Here is a 14,935-nt window from a genome sequence, read left to right on the forward strand (position 1 = left end):
ATTAGCCAGGATATTTTTTATATATAATACATTTAAAAATAAATATATTTCACAATATTGTTTCTTATTTTAACTGTATTTTGATCAAATAAATGCAGCCTTTGTGAGTATAAGAGGCTTCCAAAAGCATTAAAATATCTTTCTGACCCTAAACTAGTAGTGAATTTGCTCTCAGATAAAGATGTTTAATCAAGATAGCATCACTGTTGTCTGTAGGTCCTGATGATGGTTGGTCTTCCTGCTTGCGGTAAAACCACATGGGCCTCTAAGCATGCAGAACTCAACCCAGAGAAGAAGTTTAACATCCTAGGCACAAACGCCATCATGGAGAAAATGAAGGTAGGATCACCAGGTTTAAATGTGTTTTATGGTTCATATTTGAGAAAAGATGTGTTCACATTCCATCAGTATGAGTGTGAAGGTTGAGTCAGTAGAGCAATAGCACAGCTGTACATAACATGTTGCAATCCACACAACATAATGGGAAACACATCGGAGTTCAAAAGAAGACAAATTGTTGGTGCGTGTCTCGCTGGCTCATCTGTGACCAGGACAGCAAGTCTTTGTGGTGTATTGAGAGCCATGATATCCAGGGTAATGTCGGCATACCTCCATGAAGCATGAAACACATCCAACAGATGTAACTGACGACACAAGAGAAATCTGTCTGAAAGGCATGTCCAGGTACTAACTCGGATTATATCCAATAAACATAAAACCACAGCCGCTCAACTCACTGCAGAATTAAACACGCACCTCGACTCTGTTTCCACCTAAACTGTTTGTCGGGAGATCAATATTCATGATCGGGCTGCTATAGCCAAACCTTTGATCACTCGTGCCAATGACAAATGCCGGGTTCATTGGTTCCAACGGTGCAAATCTGGACAATATGAAACGTGTATTGTTCTCTGATGAATCCATCGTCACTCTTTCCCACATCTGGAGAAGTCCCAAAAAAGCTTAACACCCCGACTGTTGCTGTCCAAAGGGAAGCATGGCGGTTGATCAGTGATGGTTTGGGTTTGCAATCATAGACTGTAAAGAAATATGGACGTAGTGTCTGTGACGTCACCCATAGGCTTCTGTAGAGAGTTTTTGAAGCCTCAAAGTCGGCCGTTGCCATCTTGGCAGCGCATCACCGCTCGTCACTCCCGGATAACAGAAAATGGGCAAAGAGGCGGGACGTGGCTGGAGCTGAGGTGACTTGATGACTAATGCTGCGTTCACACCAAACGTGAATAGAGCATCAAAATCGCATCTAGTTTGACGCGTGAACATTTTGAATCCATTCTCGCGTCCACAGCGAATTGGATGTACGTATAATTCGAGCGTTTGAAGCGAAATAGACGCGCGCTCAAGGAGAAATGTCATAAAACACCACTCTGCCTCTTTTCATTTTCATTAAAAATATATATTAAACATTAATAGCCACACAAATGTGGTCCAGGCAACTCCTACATTATCTTCACTGAATGTATATTTAAATATCCTTAAAAAATAAAGTTATGAAACTTCTCTTTGCCCTCAGTCAAAACGATTTTGGCAGACAACAAATGATAGATTCATGACACCAAAGATCGCCCGTTATATCCACACAAGACGAACCACTACAGGACATCAGAGCCAGCGGCAAACGTCAGAAGGACTAACGGAAAGGCTGCTCACGCTGGGGTTAATGAGCGCTGAGTGCTGCTGATCGCTTGGATCTCACAACTCCACAAACACAAGATTATTATTTTTTTTAAATAGGCGCTCTCTTTATAAATAAACCACAGATTTGAGCTTTAAACAACTACATTTTCACCTGAAAAAGTCTTAACTACATTTTGTGACACAATAGTAGTATTTTTAAATTATGCAGGGTTTCTCATCACGTCACTTTACCCCGTGACAGCAGCAAGCAGGCTCCTGATTGGTTAACACGGTGTGAATTGACGGCAAAGTTCAAATTTTTCAACTCGGGCGTCAGACGCCAATTCGCTTTAAGCACGTGAATGCACAAAAAGCACCATTCGTGCTAGACGCTCAATTCACGATGAGGCGGAATTTGCGTCCATCACGCCGTGCAAAACGCGTCTATTGTGCCGCAGGACCTCCAGACGCGCGCCTTTCCATTGACTTAACATTGAAATCACTCGCTCCTGACGCTCTAATCGCGTTTGGTATGAACGCATCATGACAGACAGCAGACAAACAGCTATCCACCTGTCACTCAAAGTGGCCACGCCCTTAATTATGCAGAACTATTAGGCTTTATATAATGAAAACGAATGAGTTATAAAAAAAATCACCCCCCTCACAGTTGTCATGAAGGGCAAAATTAGCCGTATAGACCAAAACCACAATTTGTACCAGACTGTAAACATGTTTTTTTTTGCTGTAAAGTTGGGAATTTTAACATGAGCTCAATGAGATTCTGCTCCTTCTGGAGTCTGTCTCTAGTGGCCAGTCGATGAATTGCAGTTTAAGTCACTTCCGTATTGGCTTCAAAAGAAACTGGGTGAGGTTGCCGCTTGGTTGCAATATCATGGCTTTCCCCAGGCACCAATACACACAGCAAGACTGGTGACAGAGTAGTTTGGTAACATCTGCCATGGCTTGCACAGTCACCAGATCTCAATATTATTGAGCCACTTTGGGATGTTTTTGTAGCCTGACGTCGTCATACTCAGATTGTAGTCAGAATATGAGTCTGATACTACTCCATTGGGCTGTGATTATGGGGTGTGTTTCAACCGAACCAGAAAAGAAAATGCCTCTGCTCTCAATTGGATAGACCCACAACTGAGCGACGCATAGTTGTCAACAGAACTCAACTGCACACACGCTGGAAGAAGTAGTAGAAGAAGATGAGTGTAAACGACCTTTGCCGGTGTTGTAAAAATAATTTAAGTATACACGGAGTACTTACCAACACCATCATCATTTTTGAGAGAAATAGTAAAGATGAATGCATTTACGAACAAGTTCTCCGTTTAGTAAACAAATTCAACCCAAGAGCTCTTTGGTGACGTGGATGATTACGTTACTGTTGATCATCTGTCCATCATCGTATAAAGCCCCACCCTACCAATTTGAGTGGTCCGTACAGCTCTGGTTCGAGCATAGTTCCTCCACAATAGATCAAGTCCAGACCGAACTTCCCGACCTCAAATGTTGTGGGCGGGGCTAAGTTCTGCTGGTATCCAGGCTAGTGTTTTTGAGGAGCAAGACTCATGTAGTGACACTGTTCTGCATAAGGAATGGCTCAAAATCCCTCTGGCCACTGTGCAGGACTTGTATCTGTCATTCCCAGGACGAATGGAAAAGGAGAATTTACACTGATAATTAATTGTGGTTTAAAACCAATCGGCAACCTCAAGCAGTTTCTCTTGAAGCCAATACGGAAGTGACTTAAACTGCAATTCATCGACTGGCCACTAGAGACAGACTCCAGAAGGAGCAGAATCTCATTGAGCTCATGTTAAAATGCCCAACTTTACAACAGAGATACACATGTTTACAGTCTGGGACAAATTGTGTTTTTGGTCTATACGGCTAATTTTGCCCTTCATGACGACTGAGGGGGGTGAATTTTTTTATAACTCATTCGTTTACATTATATAAAGCCTTAAAGTTCTGCATAATTAAGGGCGTGGCCACTTTGAGTTAAGGTGGATTGTCGTTTGTCTGCTGTTAGTCATCACGTCACCTCAGCTCCGCCCACGTCCCGCCTCTTTGCCCATTTTCTATTATCTGGGAGTGACGCGCTGCCAAGATGGCAATGGCCAGCTCGACCCTACTTGACGCTTCAAAACTGCTCATCAGAATCCTATGGGTGACGTCACGGACACCACCTCCATATTTTCTTAGTTTCAGTTTCATTGTCCAACTGCTATAATTTGGACCTTTTATTACAAATGCACTGCTGTTTACATGTTTTTGTTTTTTGAAAGAAAGAAACTTTTATTCAGAAAGGATGCATTAAATTGATCAAAAATATTTGTCTAATATTTCAAATAAATGCATTTTTTTAATGTAACTATTTCACAATATTACTGTTTTATATGATCAAATAGATGCAGCCTTGGTGAGCATAAGAGACTTCTTTCAAAAACATAACAAAAAATCTTACACACCCCATAAAGCATGGTTCTCTTTTATGGTCTTAGGTGATGGGATTGCGTCGCCAGCGTAACTATGCCGGACGCTGGGACATCCTGATTCAACAGGCCACTCAGTGTCTGAACCGACTGATCCAGATCGCCGCCCGCAAAAAACGGAACTACATCCTGGATCAGGTACTGCAAACACCTTCCCATGATTCCCAGCGAAGACACAACTGTGAATGACACAACTTCTAATGTGTTATCTATTCACCATTCAGGAGAAAGATCTTTTATCTTATTCTTCATATGAGAGAGTAGAAGCAGCAGCCTTTGATTGAATGTCGTATTGAAAGGACCAACTGAAGTGTCAGAAACAGCATTAACATCAAACATGCTCTTTTTAGCATTCCAATTATATTGCATTTTCAATTACGTTGAATTGTTCTGTGAGCCTCTCTGATGATGTACTAGTAGCCCATGACTGTACCGAGGTGTTGAGAGACGAGAAAAACACATTTTGTCGCAATGGTAATTCTAAAGAAATATTGGTTTTAAAGAGACGTCCATTGTGTTCGTTTCAGTAAAAAGGGAAGTGGAAAAAATAGCCTTCTTGGCTTTCTTTTAGCTCTTTGTGAGGTGACAGAACACTAGTTGTCCAGTCCATTTCCATTCATATTCCCAGGTGCAGGTTTTCTGTGCATGCGGTTGTGAGTCCTGAAAATGTATGGGTGTGATTTTGGTTATAGTATGCAGTTGTCACTCCTGGAAATAACTGAATGCAACCGTATTAATGACTCTCATACAGGACTGACAACCGTATTCTGCTGCTGTGTGAATGTGGCCTGAGGATCCCTAAAAAAACCGTTTTTGTTCCTGGGTCCAGGTCCTCACAGACACCCCCGTGCAAGGGAAAGAAAGAAAAACTCCTCGTACTTCATTGCAGGGTTCCAGATTTTGTCCCAGGAAAACACATGCGAAAGAAACGATAATAAACTGCTTCTACTTTTTTCTTGTCACTATTGCTAGACAAATGTGTACGGATCAGCCCAGAGACGAAAAATGCGTCCTTTTGAAGGGTTTCAACGCAAGGCTGTTGTAATTTGTCCCACGGACGAAGATTTAAAAGAGCGAGCGTCAAAGCAAACCGAGGAAGGGAAGGATGTGCCCGATCATGCTGTTTTAGAAATGAAAGGTAGGACCGCTGCTATGGAAAACACCAACATCAGAAAAGTTAACCTGATTAAATTTGTGCTTTTTGGTTTGTAATTAAAGTATAAAGACAAAAGTACCACTTCATCATAGAAAACGGCTTTATCTCTCTGACCCTGGTTCTCAGGCCCTGCTTACACCTGGTATGAAGAAGCGTTTTGGTTGATCGGATCACAAGTGGACGACACCAAATAGTGTAAACAGGGTCTGAAACGTTTTGAGCTTGTCCACTTTCAACCACTTCTAGAGGTACAAACGCATTTGGCCGGATTGCTTTTGCTCATGTGTTTGAACAGCCACAAAAGACCGTCTACTCTCCGCCTAATGCGTAGACATTATGGGAAGCGCGCTAGCCAGACGGGATTTAAACTTTGTCGGCTGGAGACCCAATTTTGGGTTGAAGATCAAAAATGTACCAAGCACAATGTTCTCTCACCATTCCTGATTTCTAACACACACTCACAGCGTTCGGCTGGTCTTGCGGCTGTCAGATCAGAAACGAAAGCTGCTGCTCTCTGTGTGTTTCTCTGTTGCGTTCATATGTAAATTGCGTGAGCTTATTTCGTCCATTAGATCAAAAGATCTGAAAAGGCCATAGATTCACCCACCCATAGACCCTCCCCTCTAAGAAATCAGGACTGAAGTGGCTGAAAGTGGACAAAAGAGATTAACACACCAGGTGTAAACGGAAATGTCTCCCTCATCCACTTGTGATCCGATCGACCAAAACGCATCTTAAAGGGTTAGTTCACCCAAAAATGAAAATTCTGTCATTAATTACTCACCCTCATGTCGTTGGACACCCGTAAGACCTCCGTTCATATTCGGAACACAAATGAAGATATTTTAGTTGAAAGCTGATGGCTGAGAAAGGCTTCACACAGGCCTCCATTGGCATTCAGTACATTGACACTTCCAAGATCCATGAAAGGCACTTAAAACGTCGTTACAAAGTCTATCTCACCACAGTGGCTCTACAATAATCATACAATGCGACGACAATAGTTTTTGTGCGCAAAAAAAAATCAAAATTAAAGCTGCGAGCAGCGATGACGGGCCCAAGCCGGTGGCACCGCCACCCCGGTGGCATCAGTTTAACTGTGCACGGCAGGCAATAGGCATTTAAAATGGGAAAACATAAAAGGACTATGTCAAAGTCATCTGAATTCACCACATTAACTGCAGCAGTTGGTGCTGCTATGACCACAAACCACAACAGCCACATCTATGAGATCAATTAAATTTATATGAATTTCATGTCAGATTATGTCAAAGGTCAAATTGGAATGAGTTCAGAATACCATTCGAATGCTGATGTTGTTTTATTCTAACACTTCTCTTCATGTGTTTTTGAGCTACCTTAGCTACCATTTGTGCACCAATCTTATGCACCATAAAACATGCTTTAATTTCAATATGGGTGGTCCAATAAAATTTTTTTAATAAAAAATGTATAAATGGAGCCAAATCACAGAAACTGCAAAGATGATTTTAATATCAGTGTCAGGTAAGAGTAAGATGCGTGTCTACATTTTATGGAAGTTTATTATAAATAGCCACTTTTATAAAATCATGTGAAATTTATGTTTTAATACATTTATATTATATCAGTAAATAATTAATTTAAAGACATGTGCATCATACGTGATCTTGGCAAACACATCACATGACGTTTTTATTTCAAGTGATAGTTATTTGTGATAGCCTATATGAAAGGGTTAAATTATGATCAAGAGAGAAAGTCACACACACACACACACACACACACACACACACACACAATGATAGAGTGAGAGTGAGGGGGAGGGGAAGGACTGAGAGAAAGGCACACACACAAACTCACAGGGTGAGAGAGAGACCCCCCCCCCCCCTCCCCACACACACACACAGATAGAGAGGGGGAAGGGGAAAGACAGGCAGATGGCATTCCATAGACTTAATGGTTTGTATACTCTACAAACTGTACATTCTATCCCCCTACACTACCCCTAAGCCTACATATCGCACACACACACACACACACACACCATAGCTGTCAACCCTCCCGTTTTTTCCGGGTTTCTCACGTATTTTAGCTCTTTTCCCGCTGTCTTCCCGTTTTAGTATTTTCCCGTAAAATATCCCGTATTTTTACGTTCTGATTGTGTTAACTCAGAACACGCAACTATCTGGTTTAGTGCCAGAAGACGCGAATGAGAAGTCGCGCGCACTGTGAGAAAATATTCCGTGCACTCATCCGAGAGCGCGCACACGTCTCTCAGCGCGCAAATATTGAGTTCTCTTTCAAGTCTTGCTCTTGAATGGACAAACTCACGCAAAAAGTATGTCAACATATTGATGAGTATTCTAGCAGACATAGTCTGTATATGGCTTAAGTAAGCTTTATACAGTCCAGAAAAGACGACGCATATCCGAGGTCTTAAAGGGGCAGTAGCCTTTACTGCTGTCTGTTTAATGTCAAACAAAAGACAAGGGCATCACTCACTGCTCTTGATTGAATAACTTTTGTAAGTTTAATAGGATTAATCTTTAATTTATACAGTCATATATGCAATGTTATTTTACATTTGATCAATTTCTGTACCTGAAAACTAATGTTAGACGTACCTGAAAAACCTGAAAAGCATAGTTTATTTTATTAGTATCTTTGCTCAATAGTATTTATTTGTGCTGCTGCTTGTATTTAAATGATTTGTTCTTATTATTTTCTTTTGTTTTATTTGACAGTAGTCCTTTTTTCCCTGAACATAGCAAATACTGAACCGTACCGAAACGGGGAACCTTAAACCGTGATACAAACCGAACCGTGAGCAATCTGTACCGTTACACCCCTAGCGTAACGTATGATAAAATGACTGAAAAAAGGTTGGGAAACACTGGCTTAGGCTACTATCGAAGAAGAAGAAGACAGTTGCAGCCGCGCGGTTGGGAGGAAGAGGGAAAAAGTAGCGGGAAGTAAACTTCAAGGAGAGTATAGTAATAATAAATGATAATAAATGGAATAAATAAATAATAAATGAAAATAATAAATGTTATATTTACCCATGGCCTTCCCTGTTATACAGAAATGTAATAGTTATCAAACCTTCCTTAACTGTATAAATAATAAATGAAATATAGATGAATCATCATTAAAGCTACAATTTTCTCTGTTCCCGTTGTTCTTTGATGAACATTAATGACAGGCTGACTCCACAAAATGACTCTAATTTGCCTCTTTGAAAAATAATTCTCTAATTTAACCTTATTACTATACTAATTGTAATATAAATAATACAAATATTAGAAGAAAAATATTTTAAGTGGTCATTATTGACAATAAATATTGCACAACTAGTATTTAGTACCAAAAGATCTCCTCAAAATATTCAATAAATATTATTGAACTAAAATATAGAACATTTATTTAATTGAAAAATAGTTAAGGTGTATGGTCACATTTGACCATCAATTAGTATGAGTATGACCAATTAGTATGGAATACCTGAAGGCTAAGTACAATAAAAAACATTAACATTAATGTTAACATTGTTGCATTACTCTCCATTATAAAACGATCCTGTATGGTTGATGTAATAATCAATGCACACTATGCTGTACTGTTTACCAAAACTTGCTGCAAACCCCTGTAAAGTGGAGCTGTTGTGTATCAAGCCATTCAAATGTATTGACACAGCGCTAGAAGTATTGAGATTTCTGTGAAGCACGACTGCGCGCGCCGCCGGGAGATGATAGAGCATGTCGCAACTCCGTATGGTTTTTCAACACTCTGGCTTTAACTGTTATGCCATATTAGCGCCAAAACGCTATTTATTGTTTGAATTTCGCATTAAAACTTTAAAAAATGTAAAAGCTTAGACATTGTTTAATATCAAAAGCAGGTTTGGCAATTTGGCGTGAGATTAAGTTGGGCAGCGTGAGAGCGTGAGACAGAGCCTGAAAGCGTGAGTGTCACGCCAAATGCGTGAGAGTTGGCAACCCTAGGCAAAAGAGAACTCGATGTGAGCAGGAAACTGACGCGAGTCTATCTATGCATCGAGTGTGTGTGTGTGTGTGTGTGTGTGTGTGTGTGTGTGTGTGTGTGTGTGTGTGTGTGTGTCAGTGTCCCTTGAATAGCTGACATGAGACGCATCCACACAGATAGGACACTGACACACACACATACACATACACACACACACAGACAGGACACACACACACACACACACACAGACAGGACACTAACACACACACAGACAGGACACTGGCATACAGCGCGCTCTCTTGTGTCTTGTCGCGCTTGGAAGCATGTACATGAATAGGAGCGTGATCATGTAACGCTAAGCAAAAATGGATATAAAAACGGACGCTGTGTTATTTGCGTTAAATATTTTTAATGCGTTAAGCTTCCGTTTCACGTTGACCGAGTTTGGTGGAGATTGAATAAATCACCTACGAGGAGAACGTAAAAACTCAGACCCTGAATTATACAAATATTCACGTTCAAACAAAAACTTTCTGTGAAAAAAAGACACTTATAAACAGACACTTGTAGAAAATAATGTGAATTTTTTTTAAAAATAAATTTGAACTATGTCAGTAAATAATGAATTTAAAGACAAATGTGTCAAAAGTGATCTTTGCAAACACAGCACATGACCTTCTGTAAAGCACATGTATAGAAAACACACTCACACTCCTCTGTTTTAAAAAAAGAGTTCTGTCTGAATGAGTACATGAAATCACGGCTGTCAGATGATAAGAATTGTAACTCAAATGTGATTTAGAAAATGAGTTCTGTAGTGATATAGTGTCATAGTTCATGTCCACATTAACCACTACGTTGTAATACCAATAGCCATGTCATCATACACATTTGTGTCCTCATAAATCACATAAGCAAGCACAGAGAGAGAGAGAGAGAGAGAGAGAAAGGGAGTTTCAAAAATAATACAACACTGCCCCCTTTTGGTGATAGAGGGGAGGGCACACAAACAGTCAAAAACATTATTAAACTTTGACATGTTGCCATGGCAGCATTATTTGAAATATCAGGAATTCATTCATATGTCTCTATCTGTCATGTTTTCACATTATACTGATGAAGTTTGAAGTCAATCGTGTGAAAATAAGATGGTGATTCAAAGCATTTTTGAAAGTGACACACTTCCTGCTGCCAGTTGGTGGCGCTATAACTTTGACTCACAAAAGTCATATCCATGTGATCGGCCTCTTACAACGAACACACAGCTGAAGTTTCATCCAAATCAGTCAATGTTTGCACAAGTTATTACACACTTCCTGTTTACCTTTTCTCGCCATAAATTCGTTGCATCGCCACGGCCAGACTTTTCGAGATATCAAAAATCCGCTCGCAATTTAGCATCCTGGATATGTTCACTTAATGCTGACCGAGTTTGGCAATGATCGAAACAATGGCCTCGGAGGAGTATATTAAATTCCAGAGCATGCGTTTTCCGAACAACCCATAATAGCTCACTTCCTGTTGGGCTGACACATAACTATGAGCACGAAAGTTGTTCGGCCCGATGAGGTCTAAATGTGTACCAAGTTTCATACATGTACGTGCAAGTGTGTTTGATATATGGACCAAGTTTTCAGACCCCACTTAAGGGGGCGCTGTCGAGCCCCCCTGCCACGCCCGGGTACCAGCTTCAGCCCGGCTCTGATGGCCGCGCATTCCGACGCCTGTGCGAAGTTTCAAGAGTTTTCGAGCATGTTAAGTGCCCCAAAAGTACCCGAGAAGTCAAAAAAAAAAACAAAAAAAAAACAAAGAATAATCTGAGGAAGAACAATAGGGCTCTGCGCCCTTTCAGGGCTTGGGCCCTAATAACACCTTTATCCAACTTGTTCTTGTCTTCCGTGTATGCCTCCACGACGCATGCGCGAGAATATGACGTAGCGCCGGTGTTCGGGAATCGATGAAATACACACTCAAGCTCCATTTTGAGCACTACGCCGAGACCTAAAGCACGATCAATGTAGAATCCAACAGCTTAGACACGCGCGTCTTCCTCTGCTCGTAAACAAATCGCTTCTGGGTCATATGTCCGAACGCCGGATCTGCGTCATATTCTCGCGCATGCGTCGTGGAGGCGCACACGGAAGTCGAGAACAAGTTGGATAAAGGTGTTATTTTGATTTTTTTTTGCGCACAAAAACTATTGTCGTCGCATTGTATGATTATTGTAGAGCCACTGTGGTGAGATAGACTTTGTAACGACGTTTTAAGTGCCTTTCATGGATCTTGGAAGTGTCAATGTACTGAATGCCAATGGAGGCCTGTGTGAAGCCTTTCTCAGCCATCAGCTTTCAACTAAAATATCTTCATTTGTGTTCCGAATATGAACGGAGGTCTTACGGGTGTCCAACGACATGAGGGTGAGTAATTAATGACAGAATTTTCATTTTTGGGTGAACTAACCCTTTAACCCCCTGGGGTTCTTCGGGTCAAAAATGACCGAAGCGTTTTATAATAAATAAATAAAAAATCATAGCTTCATCAGAATGGTCTGAAACTTGGTGACTTTATTGGTACTTGGTATATGAACACCCCAAAAAATTGGGGACAGGATTTGAAAAGTCGTAAAAAAAAATTGTCACATTCAGGACCTTCGGGTCAAAAATTACCCCCATAGGAAATGAATGGGAAATTGGCAAAAATATGAAAATACAGAGTTTTTTTGTGCATACAATCTACAAATCAGCCAGGATGCAGAAAAAAGGACTCAACAGTGAAGGGGTGAATCTCTAAAACATCAAGAGTGCAAAACAGACAAAAAAAAAGTCATTTTTTTCTGCATCCTGGCTGATTTGTAGATTGTATGCACAAAAAAAACTGTATTTTCATATTTTTGCCAATTTCCCATTCATTTCCTATGGGGGGTCATTTTTGACCCGAAGGTCCTGAGTGTGACTATTTTTTTTAAGACCACTTAGACTTTTCAAATCCTGTCCCCAATTTGTTTGGGTGTTCATGTACCAAGTACCAATAAAGTCACCAAGTTTCGGACCATTCCGATGAAGCTACGATAAAAAATTTTTTTTATAAAATGCAAGATCCACTATAGTGGTAAAAATGTGCTATTGCGTGATAAAAATGCTCAATGTGTCCACCGGATGGCACCGATCTCATCTAAAAAATTGCTTTCATGAGGCCTAGGCTTGACTCTAAAATGAAATGCAATAAAAAAATTTAAAAAAATCTTTAATAAAAAAAAAAATAAAAAAAAATATATATATATATATATATATATACACATCATTTTTTATTATATTCAATGGGAAAAAATGGGTCATAATTATTGCATAAATATTAATTATAAATCATAAAATTATCTCAAAACACCAAAAAGGAAAAGAAAAAATATTATTGAACAAAAATATATTTCATTGATTTTACTCAAATATTTTTTATCTTAATCCCGCCCTCCGGGTCATTTTTGACCCGAAGGTCCTGAGTGTGACCCATAAATGAAGAACCCCAGAGGGTTAATACCAGGTGTAAACAGGGTTTGATTGGGTCCTTTTGAATGTCCAACTCTCACCCCACTCTGAGATGCTGCAAACCAAGCACTGTGTTACAGTGCAATAACATTTAAAAATGCCAATAGAATAATAATTCATACTAATATTGTGCCATTTCCAATAAATACACATTTAGTTCAATTTTTCCATTAGTTTTTTTGACATTGGACTTAGTTTGCAGTAGTGTTATTCATCTCCTTCATATGCTTTTTATATGAATATTTGGTCCAACTTTAGATTAGGGTCCAAATCTCACTATTAACTACGATTTTTGCCTCAATAAATTCCTAATTACTGCTTATTAATAGTTAGTAAGGTAGTTAAGTTTAGATTAAGGAATGTTGAATTAGACTGGGTAAACCCAGCCCGATCTGCTGGCGATTTGATTTCGCCCGGCAACTCAGTCTGGAAACCTGTACATTCATTTCTACTGCTTCTGTTACACTTTTGTGGGAACCAATCACAGACTGGCTTATCCACCTGTTGCGCTATTGGTGGGTTTAACACTATGACGGCTAGAGAAGCGATGGGTCATTGCCCATTGATCACGCCTCTTGTGGTCTAATTGGTTGAAGGACTTACCAGTCATTTAATTTATGCTCTTTTATCACGCATCTTGTGCAGCAGAAAATACAGAGCAGACTCCCCAGGCTAATGTTCAATCTTAAATTGAGCTTGCTCTGGTGATAGCCAGACAATGTTGAATATGGTCATGCAGAATAAGGCATTAATATGTGCTTTATAAGTACTAATAAACAGACAATATCCTAGTAATATGCATGCTAATAACCAACTAGTTCATAGTGAGAATTGAACCCTAAACTAAAGTGTAACAGATTGTTTTTCTTGTCATCTTGACATTTTTCCATCATATAGCAATATTCTCTCTTTGAGTTCAGAATTTATTACAGTTTTTCTTTCCTGGTGGTTTGATCTGTCCCACCTTCTTTCCATGGCTTTAAAGCCAACTTTGTGCTACCTGAGGTTGGAGACTTCTTGGATGAAGTGACCTTTGTTGAGCTTCAGAAAGAAGAGGCAGAGGAGCTGGTGAAACGGTACAATGAGGAGGGCCGGAAGGCCGGGCCTCCGCCTGAGAAACGCATCGACAGCTGGGGACACCGTAGACGCGAGAGCAGCCACCAGCAGCAGCACGACAACCACGGAGGATCAAGAGGAGACCATCGGAACAGAGGAGGAACTGCAGGGGGCTATAGGGGAGGTGAATTGACCTCATTAGGGTGTCATGCTAACTTATTCAAAAATTCAGTCATTTGTGTTTTTGTCATTTTGCTCTGTGCTTTGTCAGGTTATAACCGTGACGGTTACACTCAGAACCGCTGGGGAGGAAACTACAGAGACGGGCGAGATGGATACAGCAGCAGACATCAGTCTGAAGGAACCTACAGTAATAACCGCTATGGCTCCTATAACAAAGAGGGATATAACCAAGTGAGTGCTGTACACAGCCATGTATCTGTGACAAATATTTAGCTTTAAGGCCCGATATACTTCAAGCGAAATCGAAGAATGAACTGGTAATCATTGTGAACAAGCTCAGGCCAAAGCGAACTTTCCAGGGAAAGTTTGCTCCGGCTGGTGAACACCTATGCACTACCATTGGTCTAGGTAGGTTTAGCTTTGAGGCTTGAAGTTGTAATTGAAAGAGACACTGACACCGTTTTTCCATGCTTAATACTTTGAAGCTGCTGCTTTAAAGCAATCTATAAATTAAATGACTAAAACCAAACTTGAGCACACTGCAGCCAAATTCGGGTTGTCAGTTCACCTTTTAGTGCTGAAACCTGCTCTAAAGTCAATAGCGCAGTATTATTTGTGTTATTTTAAAGGGTGTGTTAGTAATATGCACCTATAAGCGTGTGCACGACGCACATTCCTTCTGCTTATTACACACACAGGGACGCGCAGCAGCATACACACATGCCAGATTTTAAAAATAAAAGGATTCCTCTCTGGAGAAGCGTTCAGTCTTTTCACTCGCAAATTCCGCCATGGTGCTAGCGCAACTGGCTTTTAAAGGGAATGGGAGATGAGACTGATTGGTTTATTGCACGTTATGCCCAAAACACACCCATGACTCATTAAGAGAC

At 40.3% G+C, this 14,935-nt stretch overlaps 1 protein-coding gene across 2 annotated transcripts in view; it reads left to right on the forward strand.

The window, feature by feature from the left end:
* Positions 1 to 14,935, forward strand: part of hnrnpul1 (heterogeneous nuclear ribonucleoprotein U-like 1) — a 30,947-nt gene that overhangs the window by 12,295 nt on the left and 3,717 nt on the right. For both annotated transcript variants that reach the window (XM_079826032.1, XM_079826031.1), the window contains exons 10-14: positions 217 to 339; positions 4,155 to 4,283; positions 5,118 to 5,283; positions 13,792 to 14,046; positions 14,134 to 14,276. In XM_079826032.1, the coding sequence (XP_079682158.1) occupies positions 217 to 339; positions 4,155 to 4,283; positions 5,118 to 5,283; positions 13,792 to 14,046; positions 14,134 to 14,276 (816 nt within the window). The remainder of the gene's footprint in view (positions 1 to 216; positions 340 to 4,154; positions 4,284 to 5,117; positions 5,284 to 13,791; positions 14,047 to 14,133; positions 14,277 to 14,935) is intronic.

Source organism: Gobio gobio, assembly GCF_949357685.1.
Source record: "Gobio gobio genome assembly, chromosome: 9".
Taxonomy (NCBI): domain Eukaryota; kingdom Metazoa; phylum Chordata; class Actinopteri; order Cypriniformes; family Gobionidae; genus Gobio; species Gobio gobio.